This window comes from Chelonoidis abingdonii, chromosome 7 (genome assembly GCF_003597395.2).
Source record: "Chelonoidis abingdonii isolate Lonesome George chromosome 7, CheloAbing_2.0, whole genome shotgun sequence".
NCBI lineage: Eukaryota > Metazoa > Chordata > Testudines > Testudinidae > Chelonoidis > Chelonoidis abingdonii.
The window spans coordinates 5,172,627-5,185,244 of NC_133775.1; the positions used below are offsets into that span (position 1 = coordinate 5,172,627).

Below are 12,618 nucleotides of genomic sequence, written 5' to 3' on the forward strand. Positions count from 1 at the left end.
GTTTTTGCCAGAAAAAGTTTTGTGCAAAAAAATTTCTCAGAGCTCTAATCATATGCCTCAGACTGCTACATGGGATACGGGCCTGAGAACCAGGGAAAGAAAAGAAGATCTGAATTCTAGCCCCATTATCACCAGGAATTTCTGACAGGGCTGCCCAGAGGATTCAGGGGGCCTGGGGCAAAGCAATTTGGGGGGCCCTTCCATAAAAAAAATTGCAATACTATATCCCTGTGGGGCATGGGCAAATTGCCCCACTTGCTCCCCCGCCCATGGGCGGCCCTGGGAAAAATAAACCTTCGGCATCTTGGCACAAACCCAGTTTTAAGAAAACTTCTTTACAAGGTATCACTGGTTCTCAGAATCAGCTAGTGCTAAAAGGCACTAAAGCTCATTAAAAAGGTTGGACAAATATTTTCCGTCAAAACTTTTTTCGGATCGAAAACTAGGGGTTTTTAAAAAGCAGAAAAAATCACGGACAATGTCTGCTTTCCTTCAAAATTTGTTGTGGTTTTTTTTAACTGAAAGCTGAAATTAGTCTGTCAAACCTGAATATAGTTGAGATTTCAGAAGTGTGTGCCAAATATTTGCTGCTTGCTGTGTTTGATTGTTTAAAGAAACAATAAAAATTCAACTTAAAAAAATCCAAAACTTTTGAACCACCTCAGCTTGTGACCAACGCTGAGCCATCCAGTCAGAGATTTTTCCAGGTTTCTGATACTCTTCTGGCTTTCCTTGACTCATATCTGTCTCTAACTTTGGGTTCATTTAGGTTAGAACATAAGAACAGCCATACTGGGTCAAACCAAAGGTCATCCAGCCAGTATCTGTCTGCTGACAATGGCCAATGCAAGTGCCCAGAGGGAGTGAACCTAATAGTAATGATCAAGTGATCTCTCTCCTGCCATCCATCTCCACCTCTGACAAACAGAGGCTAGGGACATCATTCCTTACCATCTGGCTAATTGGCATTAATGGACTTAACCTCCATGCATTTATCTGTTTCCTAAGACTGACCTCCATGGGGTCTCTCACAAACTGGAGATGGTACTGTGGTTTGTCTTTAGTAAGCTATGTACATACTCCACGACCGAGCATTTGAGCTTGTTCCAGAATCTGGATGACCCTATGCTGTGAAAACTGACATGCTCAAATAGCACATGCAGTCAATGGACACAGGATGCTAAAATAATTAACCAGGGTTTCAACTGTGGTCAGGACCCCTCAGGGGTCACAAGGTTTACTGGGGTCATGAGCTGTCAGCCTCCACCTAAATGCCGCTTGCCTCCAGCATTTATAATAGTGTTAAATATATAAAAAGGGTTTCAAGTTATAAGGGGGGAGGTCACACTCAGAGGTTTGCTATGTGAAAGGGTCACCACACAAAATTTGAGAACCACTGAATTGAATCCTCTGAAGCCTCAGGGAATGCAGGGGAGTGAGGTCTCCTTGGTAGGATTGGGAAGGAGGTAGGTGTTGTAGGATATTGCTCTTCTCATGTGATCCTCCCCTAATGGCTAATTTTAAATGAAGCTACCCTCCCTGACAGATCTCCTATGGCATGAATTAAATATAGACATAATTGGCATTTGAGAAGTGGAAGGGTGGTAGCCCTAATGGAAAAGTTAACAACTTGGCTCTTCTGCAAGCCTCAAACTGCTGAATGAGCTTTAGGGTAGGGAAGGCTGTGCTCCCAAACAGCCTGGCCCTGCGCCTATCTGACCCACACGTACTTCCTGCCCCCCAACTGCCACCCCCTCAGAATTACCAACCATCCTGCTCCTTGCCCCTCACTGTCCCCCAGAGACCCACCCCACCACCCCACCTCTGCGCCCTGCCCTGCCCTGCCTGCCCCAACCCCTATCCACCCCCCACTGAGTCTTTGACAACCCCCAGAACGCCCACATCAACCCCCCGTTCCCTGTCCCCTGACCCCCCCAACTTCTGCCCGGGACTCCCTGCCTTATCCAACCACCCCAGCCCCGCCCCAGTCCCTACCCCCGGCTCCCCCCTCACCTGAAGCGTCAGCGCGTATATCCAGGAGCGTCCTGAACAGCTGTGCAGCGTGGCTCCGGCAGGGCCTGAGCTCCGCCCCGCTAGAGCGCGTGTCAGTGGGGCAGGGCTATGAGCCTCACGCGGGGCTGAGTTCCACTCCTTCAAGGGTCGGGAGCTCGCAGCCCGCAAACGCCTGAGCACGCGGCTCTGAGCGGGGCGGAGCTTAGGCCCTGCCGGAGCCACGCTGCAGCGCTGTTCAGGGAGGCTCCTGGATGCGTCGATGCTCTGGGAGAGGGGTGATGTAGTGATCCGGTGTGGCACCCCCCCTGGCCAGAGGAGGAAGAGCCCAGCCGGAGGCCGGAGTGGGTGGAGCTATGGAGCTCTGAGCCCGCCCCTCAAAGGGTCAAGTGGCGATCCAGAACTATAAAAGCCGGCCCTCAGAGCTCAGTCAGGTCCCAGCAGCCGGAGTGAGCAGACATCCCTCAGGGAGCTTGAGACTGGGAACCCCCGGCAACCCAGGGCAGCCACCCAGGCTGGCCTGAGCTCCCCCGCGCCCGCTATCTGGAGGAACCGCCGGAGTGTCCACCGTGCCCGCTACCCAGAGGAGCCGCCGGAGCATCCCCCGCGCCCGCTACCCGGAGGAGCCGCCGGAGCGTCCCCCGCGCCCGCTACCCGGAGGAGCCGCCAGAGCGTCCCCCGCGCCCGCTACCCAGAGGAGCCGCCGGAGGTACCCTGGGCCGACTATCCGGAGGAGTTGCTGGACCTGCCACCCAACCCCTGCCGTGACGAGCCCATGCTCCTGGACCCTGCAGAGGCCGACGTCAGGACCCAGGTAGGCACCAAGGGGGAGTATGGAAGTGGCTCAGGGGCAGCTGACTCCAGTCTGGCTGCAGCATTACCGGAGCCTATGTCAGTGTGTTGTGGCCAGGATCCCCACTGACTAGGCAGTGGATCCTCAGCCGCTGCCAGAGGGCCCTGGGCTGGGATGCAATGGAGTGGGAGGGCCTGCGTCCCCCCTGCCACCCAACTCCTGGGTGGCAGACTCCCCCTCTCCCTGGCCTAGGGAGGCCAAAGCCTATGAAAACCGCTATTGTTGCTCAGCCCTGCCCAAGGGCCTGAGCTACTGACTCAGCGTTTGTTGCCCCACCCTGACCGAGGGCCAGGGCCTAACGGGTATTGTTGCTCAGCCCTGCCCCGGGCCTGAGCCCCATTGCCCCCAGGAGCAGGCAATTGCCGCGAGGACTGCTGGACTATTTCCCCGGACCCACCGGGGTGTAGTGAGCTGGTGTGGCTTCCCTCTTCCCCCTGGAGAGGGTCGAGCCCCGGCCGCACTCATTCACAGGTGGCGGCGGGGTTGGGCCAGGGCGGGAGCCTCACACGTTCTCTTGGGGCCCCTGCGGAGGCCGGGGCAAATTGCCCCACTTGCCCCCCACCCCGGGCGGCCCTGATTTCTGAGTGGCAATGGCATTCTAGAGCACAGCAGCAAACGTGAAGTGGCTACAGCTTTGTTACAGGTCCAGGGGAGAAGTCGGTATGCATGAGGAACTGCAGCCATATAAGGGCCCTGGGAAATATTAGCTAGGTTGACACTGATTTTGCTTCAGTTTGCAGAGCTGACGTCTCATAGAGAATGAAGGGGACAAATGTCACATCTCCCTGATATTCAGTTTCTGGCTGTCTCAGGCACTGCATCGTTTTGCATTCCATTCATGTTGGGATGGTTCTCTTTGCAACCAGAAGAGCTGAAAATTCAGGGGGTGATTCCTCACAGCTCAATGGGGCTATACCAGCATAGAGCTGCGAGTGACAGAGCAGGGACACCTCCCCCCAAACTGCAGTGTGGAATCATACACCCGGCTGTGTCTATGACCCAAGCCAACGCCTATAGAGCTGGCCAGTTTGGATGTGTTAGGTACCTATGAGTAGGGTGACCAGACAGCAAAGGTGAAAAATCGGGACAGGGGGTGGGGGGTAATAGGAGCCTGTATAAGAAAAAGACCCCAAAATTGGGTCTGTCCCTATAAAATCGGGACATCTGGTCACCCTGCCTGTGAGTGTCTCCCTTCCTGTTACTAAAGTTAGATCTAGAGCTGGATAAACAATGGGAAAGATTTTTTTTTTTTTTTTGCAATGAAAAATATGGAAAGCTAAAAGTTCTTTTCCTTCTCGCTTATGCAAAAATTTTCTCACACACACAAAGATACTTCAGACTTTCCCCCAGGTTTTGGGGCTTTCCTCCATTTTTTTCCTTTTCCCAATATCCTTTTTTTTTTCATTTGACCACCGATAAAGAGGAAAAAAGGGAAAGTCAAAATCTGAACATTTTTTGTCTTCAGATTTCATTAAAAAACCCAGAAAAATACAAAAAAACCTCTTTTTGGCAAAAATGGTTTTTTGAATAAAAATGGCCTTTTTGATTAAAAAAATTAATTACAAAAATTCAAAATGACAAATTATATCCATGTTAAGGGGACAATCCATCAAGCTGTAGCCCTCTTCTGACCTCCCCCAAGCTTCCTTTCAACAGAGCAATTGGGACGTCACTAGAGCTGGTCTGAAAATGGGGTTTTACCCACAGAAAATGTTGACGAAAAAAATCATTTGTCAAAATTTTTCAAAGAAAAGTTTGATTTTACAGTTAGAAAAAAATAAAAAACTAAAATATTTTGATTTGGAAATCCTGCTGCAATGTCTCAGGGGAGTAACATTTTGGGTGACTCATGCTCCCATCCTCCTCTATTGACTGGGCTCCTTGATTGCACTACCTCTCCCATGATGCACCACAGTTTCTTCTCATGGTGAGGGGAGATGGTAGCATCATGGGAGACCTTGAGCATGGTGTATTATGGGGGGATGTAGTCCAGCTGAGTATCCCAAAGGAGGGGAATGGAAACTCATTGAACTACAACTCCCATAAGACACTGGGGCAAGCTATTGGAATCAAAATATTTCAGTTACTTTTTGTGAAAACTGTCATTTAGACCAAAAAACATTTCCAATGAACAACAATTTTGATGGAAAATTACCCGCCAGCCCTAGACTTTTCCAAGAAGGGGGATGGATGTTCAGGACTCCGCATTCCCTTTACGTGCACTCCCTGCTGCAACGAGAGCCAACAGGCCTCTCTCTTCCCCAGCCACGGAGAAGTAAAGCCCTTTGCAACGCTTGCCAGAGTCCTAATGGCGTCTGAGCCTCACATTGCTGGTTTCATGTGCAATTATTCTCTCAGCTCCGCTGTTATGGAGCAATATGTAACATGCAGCTTCGGAGGAGACCAAAGGAGAGCTGCAAAGGGGCTGATGATCCCTGGGTGCAGAGAACGAGGCGCATGTTCTTACCCTCCACCATCAATGTGGTGTCAATAGCCCTGTCTCTGCTTGGGGATGAATCCCAATTCTGCAGTCAGTGACAGCCATGCTCTGAACCAGCAGAGCCCAGTGCTAAACCCTCGCGGTATAAACTGTCTGCATGCAGGGCCTGCTCTAGTTGCTGCACCAACAACTGCCAAGCCCCAGGCAGAACAGGGCTGTGGTTGAACCATGACAGCAAACAAGCTCTGCTCATTGACAGACATCAAGTACTAGAATCGCAACTGATGCCTAGCATGGCTGCAGCAAGTACGGCAGCCCTCATCTCGAGCAATGATAGGGACTGAACTGGAGATCTGAGCCGAATAGGCAAGCTGGCAAGCCTAGAGTTGTAACGGACCCATCTCTGCTGTGGATCGGACACAGAGGGGAGGACCCTAGCTAGCATGTAGCACAGTTTTCCCTGTCCAGAGCAGACATGTTTTTGTTAGCTTCACTTTAGATAATGCTACCCCATAGGTAATCCATCCTCGAGATTCAATAGCATGACTTGTACAGGTGGTTGCTGCATATTTTAGAGTGGTGCTAGGGACGGTTGCAGTCTGTGCTACTGTCAGGCTGGAGCCTTGTTTAAAAGGTTTCAACCATGTGGAGTCAAATCCTGCTCTCACTTCGGCATAGATCTGAAATAGCTCCATTAAAGCCAGTGGAGGCGCACTGGTGTAAATCTAGATTTTGGTCCTCGGTGTGGATGGGGCCTGTTTCTGACTGTCCATCATGCTGCGTCAGCAGGAAAGGAGTGTGCATATGACACATGGAATACGCATGCCCAATACATGTATTTGTCCCAACTGGAAGAAATGCGAGGATGTGGCCAAGGAAACATACACCTGACGTACCTTGTTTTTCCAAAGCTTCAATGAGTCTCATTACAATCAGAGGTGCTTGTTCGGGGAGCCTTAACTCTGCAACCTCGGCCTGCCCAGCAGGTCCTGTTAGAGAGACAGATGAGAGACAAATAAAGATGATTTAGCAGAGTGGATCTCAGAGCTTGTCAACAAGACAATTTGGCTGGACGGCAGCTGTGGCGCAGTTAAATAGCATATTCAATCTCTCTGATGGGCCAGTGCCTGGAAAGTAGGGGGTGATAATGAACCAAGCATATAATTTGCAAAGAATCATTTATTAGATGGATTTCTCCTCTTTCCCACTTTGCTAATTGTGCGCAAACGAACAACACATTGTCTCAGATTCATCATTTGAAGCCATTCTCCAGGGACTTGCTCCAGTTAATTCCAGGCTCGTTATTCAAACATGCAAGCTGTTGTGGTTGGGCATGTGGGTCACGTGGTCTCTGTCTGTTACATGACTGGATGGCCCTAAGTCACAGGATCAGGTTTCCAGTGTTACTGCTGGTACAGGGGAATATGAATTTCCTCTCTGAGAGCAGCTCCTAAGAGTCCCATTCTCACCGCAGGACAGGGACACATTCGCAGTATGCGGCGAGCAAACACAGACTCTGTCTACACTACAGAGACCACATCAGCATAGCTATGCATGGCTCCACTATAACCATAGCATACGCCAACAGGAGTTTTCCTGACGGAGGAGAAACGCCACCTCCTTGAACAACGTTTGGCTTTGCCGACAGAAGCACTCTTCTGTTGGTGCAACTGAGTCTACACTGGGATTTTGTTGCTTAAGGTGTTTGTTTTTTCACACCCCTGATGGACACAGCCATGCTGGGATGTGTTTTAAGGACAGCCCAAGCCACAACCAAAGCAAATTCCTTTGAATTCCTGAGCATCTGTTAGCCAGAAGCTGGGAATGGGTGACAGGGGATGGTTCACTTGATGATCACCTGTTCTGTTCATTTCCTCTGGGGCATCTAGCACTGGCCACTTTGGAAGACAGGACATTGGGCTAGATGGACCTTTGGTCTGACCGATTATGGCCGTTCTTATGTTCTAACAAATGTTAATGGACGATTTTCCCCAGCAGCTTCCCAAGTGCTAGCAATAACTTTGGTTCCCCATTCGGGTATGGACTCTTCCCCACTTGCTCAAACTGCCCTTAGAGCAGCCAGGATTACTGCTGTTTTGACAGCACGTGATGGGCCCTGAATATTAACGTATTATTTCCTCTGCCCTCCCCCACAGCAACTTCAAAATCAGAATTAAACGGGAATAGCCCAGCAGCAGGGCACCTCCCCTTCCATTCACGGGGAACGGAAGGCCTGCCACCCTCACGCACGCTACTTATACTTTGGTACCAATGTCAATTTCCCAGCATCGATGCTGGAGCTGTGGTGTTGTGAACGTTCCTCACCGCCACAGGGCCTGCAGGCTAGTTGTAGCTTTGCCTTGGAGTTTGTTTGCTTATTTATATATTTGCTATGGGGGGAGCTTCTCATCCTAAAATCTGCATGATGCCTGCACCTGGTCATTGGGTGCACTGCGTAGGCCCCTGGTTTGTCACTCTAGTTTGCTTGTGAGCTTCTTTTTACAGGGAACGTGTCTTCTAGAAGTTGTGCCAAGCACACTCCCGGCGCCCAACACAGGAAAGAAGAACTATGGGCCAGGTCCTCAACTGGAATGGTTCAGCTAAGCTGCATCAACTCAGCGAGAGTCATTTATTCCTTGTGGCCAAACCATTGTTGTGCCGGCGTGTGGTTATGGTTTGCAATGAGGCACCAGTTAATAATGAGCAAAGCAGGGCTGTAGGGGTTAGTTCTGAGGATATGGTTGGTGGCGTTCTTCTCCCTGAATGAATCCCCCAGTGTGGTGTTTGGGAGAGTCATGCTGCCAGGTGTTTCACTTTCCAGACAGGACGTGTAATTAAGCTTTTCTAAGTACTCTCTGCATTAAAGACCCCTTGACATGTCTCCGGAGAGCCAGGGGTTTCAACCCAGTGGGGCTCCTGTGTTATGACTCTCCATGATCCCCCAGGCCACGGCTATGTAATTAGTTACATGGGAGAGTCTTCTTCCCCTCGGATTTAACAGTTTTTTCATTCACAAAGCACAACCCCAAAGCTCTAGGCACCATGACAGCAATTGCACTGGCAATCAGTTCAATAGCACCCAGCAGTCTGACAAGGGAGGCTGTAAATGAACCTGCAAACTCCATTGCATTCCACCCAAAGCCCCATCATATTCAGCCCTATAGTATCACAGCGTCTGCCAATCACCCCCTCACCTCACCCCCGATCTATTGGCTCAGAGAGTCACACATTTCAAAGTCAGTAGGGAGCACTAGGATCATCCAATCCGACCCCCTGCATCATATAGGCCGGGGGAGAGGGGGTTTGTTCCCTGAGATGTTTATACATACACACACAAACACACAGACACATACAAACACAAATTACAGAAGAGCTTAGCTTCCAGCTAGGCAGGCTGGATTTTTACTTTTTGTAATTGAATTTTCTTTTAAAATCTGGCCGTAGGCGCATGCCTGTTAATTTCAACTGGATCCTTTATTTTAAAAGATGTTCTGTTCAGATTCTGGTTTCCATGCACATGCAGGAAAGCCCAGCATGAAGAAGGCAGGAACTTGCATCGTGGGAACGCCTCAGCCCCCTGCTATTTGGTTTTTTTCCCTGTCAGCTGAAGATTTCTTCTCTCCTGCCTTATGATAGTTGTGGCACTCCGATGAACTCTGGTGATGAGGGCCATAGATGTGGACAGGCACACAGACAGGCAGGCATGGGGAGGGACGGACAGCTGGGTCGATAGATGCATGGAGTACATGGGGGTGGATGGAGCGAACAACAGGGGATGTGCACATGACAAAGGCAGGCGAGGCCGAAGTTCCCTTCATGGAAGAATTGAAAAGCACCACCCAAAAAGCACAGGGTTGACAGTTCTGCTCTGGCAGGGCCTCTCTGCAGAGGTGGGCTCTAAGTCTGCAGGGGCCTGGCCTGGGGCAGGTCTCCAGAGGACAGAGCAAGCAGGAAGGAGGCGGCTGTGGGTAAAGTGCTGGGCTGGGACTCAGAAGATCCAGATTCAATTCCTCTGCTCTGCTCCAGGGCAAGTCACTTCTGAGACTGCATTTTGCAGGGGACTGAGTGTTTCCAAGCCCACGTGTGAACATCCACACTGCATGGTAAGCCTGGGCTTCTAGCAAGAGGACCCAGCTCTCCCAGTCATGCCAATGAATCCACATTGCACTATGCAGATCTTCTGACTCGGGTGTGCAGCTTGAGCTGCGTCCACACTGCAAAATGACACGGCTTGGATCAGAGTCGCAGTGGTTCTAGGGCCCAGGTCCTGGGTGCTTGCTGACCCAATTTAGGCTGATTTGTGTGTGGACAGACACGGGGGGCGGACACGGTGTGGGCTCAAACCTGGGTCAGAGCTTGGGCTTAGTGTGAAATGTAGACGTAAGGGATGGGGCTAGCAAACCTGGGAGCGAAGTTCAAGCAAGTTAATCATCACTGGATGATTCTCTGATCTGTTCATTCCCTCTGGGGCACCTGGCATTGGCCACTGCCGGAAGACCGGATACTGGGCTAGATGGGCCTTTGGTCTGACCCAGTATAGCCATTCTTATGGGGTTGAAATGCCAGGCAAGGTGCTCCACCGGGGCCACTCTATTGAGAATTCCGGTCCAAACGAAAGGTGCCAGTTGTTGTGGGGTAGCCGGTGATTCCTAGAAGAGGCTCTGTCCCTCCTTTCCCAATCCAATTGGCCTCTTGCAACATCCCAACCCCCCCGCCATAAGGAACCACGTGAGATTGGGGAAAAGAAAAGAGAGATCCCTGGGGCTGGGCCAGGGTCAGCCCAGCATGGACACAGTTCAGTGAGTAACGGCCATCCCGCTACGGGCTGCTGAGAGTAGATGCCATGACAAGATGATGCAGATTGTACAGAAACCTGCTAGCCCAGAACTCAGTCCATAGACAGTTGCAGTGCGTGTGGTTTATTTAGTGAAGTGAACACTAAGTGGATAGTTCTGACACCCCTTTAAATTTTCCTTCACAGCCAGTTAATAGATAGGCCAGAAATAACAGAATCTGTGCTGGGTCCCACCACTTTCTAAGCAGACGGGGGAGTGAGTCCCCCATCTCTTCTGTTTCTCTCAGCGCTGTCATGCCCACAAAGACTTGATCCCCCTCCTATGGGAGGAACCAGCCATCTTCTTCGGTGCGGAACTGGGTGTCCTGGAGAGAGCAGGCTGCTCTGCATTGCAAATGCACCCTCTAGTTTGCCTGGTAAAGAACGAGACTGTGGGAAGAGGCAAGAATCGTTGCTGGATTCACCAGGCTCATAGGGATGGTGCTGGACACTAAAGTGTTTAAGCTTTGGCGAGAGGTAACGAACAGGAGATACATTACACAGAGGTCATGCTTGGGCATTTACACGAGGCTGTTGCAATGATCATTGTACACCCTGCAACGCCACTACCCTGCAGGTGTTCACTGCAGCCCAGACCAGATGCAGGAATGTTCTGCAATCCCATGCCAGGGCCTTCTGCAGTGACCTGTGACCACAACCAAGCGGGTGCTGTGGTCATCCAGTGGGATCGAACCCACGACCTTCAGCATCAAAAGCAAACGTCCCTCCTCTACAGGAGCTGCTTTAGCTGTGAGAAGCCAGCTGTTGTAATTCCTGGGGTCGGGCACCAGAGGGAGACAGGGCCACATGCACTGTGCCTTGACAACTCCATCCAGGCAAAAGCAGGACTTACTTCATCAGCTGTTCCGCAGCCTCCTCTGTGTTCCCCGGCTCTCTCTGAAAAGCCTGCTGAGTAGCAGATCAGTCTGATGTGATGTGGCACATGACAGGGCTCTGACAAGATTGTCGCTGTTCCAGTCTGGATGACTTTGCGCGTGAAAAATACTGTGTTACTGGGAGGTTTTGAAAAACAGGGTATACGTGTCACACACACACAGATTTCCCCCTCCGTTGGTGTTCCAAGATAGGCTTCATTTTACCCTCTTTCACATAATACTTCTACCCTTTTCCCACCCCGAATTAGCCCGTTTTACTCTGCAAATGGCTCACTTCTGAGAGGGGGGGAAATATGATTTTGCATAAAGGACATTGCTACATTTCACAATTAAATGCAAAGTAAAGTAAACTGCTACTGATTCTGCCCTTCTCTCCCGCCTTCTGTTCCCATCAGCATTCCAGTTCTGCCTCCCTGACTTCCTCTATCCTTAACACCTCCTGTGACCAGTGGCCTGAAAACTGCTGTGGGAGGGGGGGCTCTGTGACCTCACACTGGTTTTTGCACCAGTCTAACTCCAGAAACAGGTGGAGTGACTCCTGACTGACACCAGGCCAATGCAATGCAATCAGGCCACTTGGCATAAAGGGGAAATCTCACTAAAGCCGTGTAAGGGCAACGTTCATTGCTCTCTCTGGGCCAGACCCTCTGCTAGGGTAAATCTGCCCAGTTCCAGTGTCATCGATGGAGTTACACCATTTTACATCAGCTGAGGATCTGGCCCATTGTCTTGCAAAGGATCCCCTCCATAAACGCTTCACATCCTATTCAATATCTGCTGCAATCCTCTGGTGGCATCCTTACTGCCTCCCAGCGTAGGGATGTGCTGCTAATCTCAGTGGGATCTGCCCTGCCATCTAAGCTTCCCAGGATACCTGCCAGGTGCAACCTTGCCGCTCTGCTGTTCATAATCCCTCCTAGGTCAGCATCATCTACCACCTGCTGAAATCTGTACTGGCCTCCATCACTCATTAGCTAGAAATTATGTTTCCCACATCCCACGTGACATAACCTGCAAAGCAGGGCAGGGGCAGGTAACAACACTTAATTGTTCTTCACGTTCTGCCAGTGGTATCCCGCTGCCCACCCGGCACTTAACTTCTCCTATTCCCGCCCCACACACTAGAGCTGGAGACGGGCCCCGGCTGCAAAATTCAGATCCATACCCGGGTTCGGAACATCCCAAAATTCCCAGGTGTGTAGCCCCAGGCCCGGCCCTGCCTAACACCTCAGTGCAGGTGTGTGGAAGCCAAAAAAGAAACTGCTGCTCGGCCAGGGCCTGATCCAAAGCCCCCCTCGCCCCCCGGCGTCAACAGGAAGATTGCGACTGCCTTTGATGGGCTCTGGGTCGCAGCCCAGGTCTAGCCTGTCCACTGGGACCCTGGGTAGCCCCCTGACAGAGGTTGAGCTCCCATTTGCCCACAGCTGCTGCTAATCCTCTCTGTCCCCCACTCATGTCATCCCTTGCCCTGGAGCTTGGTCCATTCCCAGCTGCAGAAACTCTGCCAGGCCTGAAGGAACTGGCCTAATCTCTCCCCTTCTCTTCTAGAAAGAGCAGAGGAGGTGCAGAGCCACACAGCTCAGAG

At 51.0% G+C, this 12,618-nt stretch overlaps 1 protein-coding gene across 1 annotated transcript in view; it reads right to left on the reverse strand.

Annotated features, from left to right (window-relative positions):
• Window positions 1–12,618, reverse strand: part of PIK3R3 (phosphoinositide-3-kinase regulatory subunit 3) — a 353,509-nt gene that overhangs the window by 260,504 nt on the left and 80,387 nt on the right. The window contains exon 2 of the mRNA XM_032805016.2: window positions 6,200–6,292. Within this exon, the coding sequence (XP_032660907.1) occupies window positions 6,200–6,292 (93 nt within the window). The remainder of the gene's footprint in view (window positions 1–6,199; window positions 6,293–12,618) is intronic.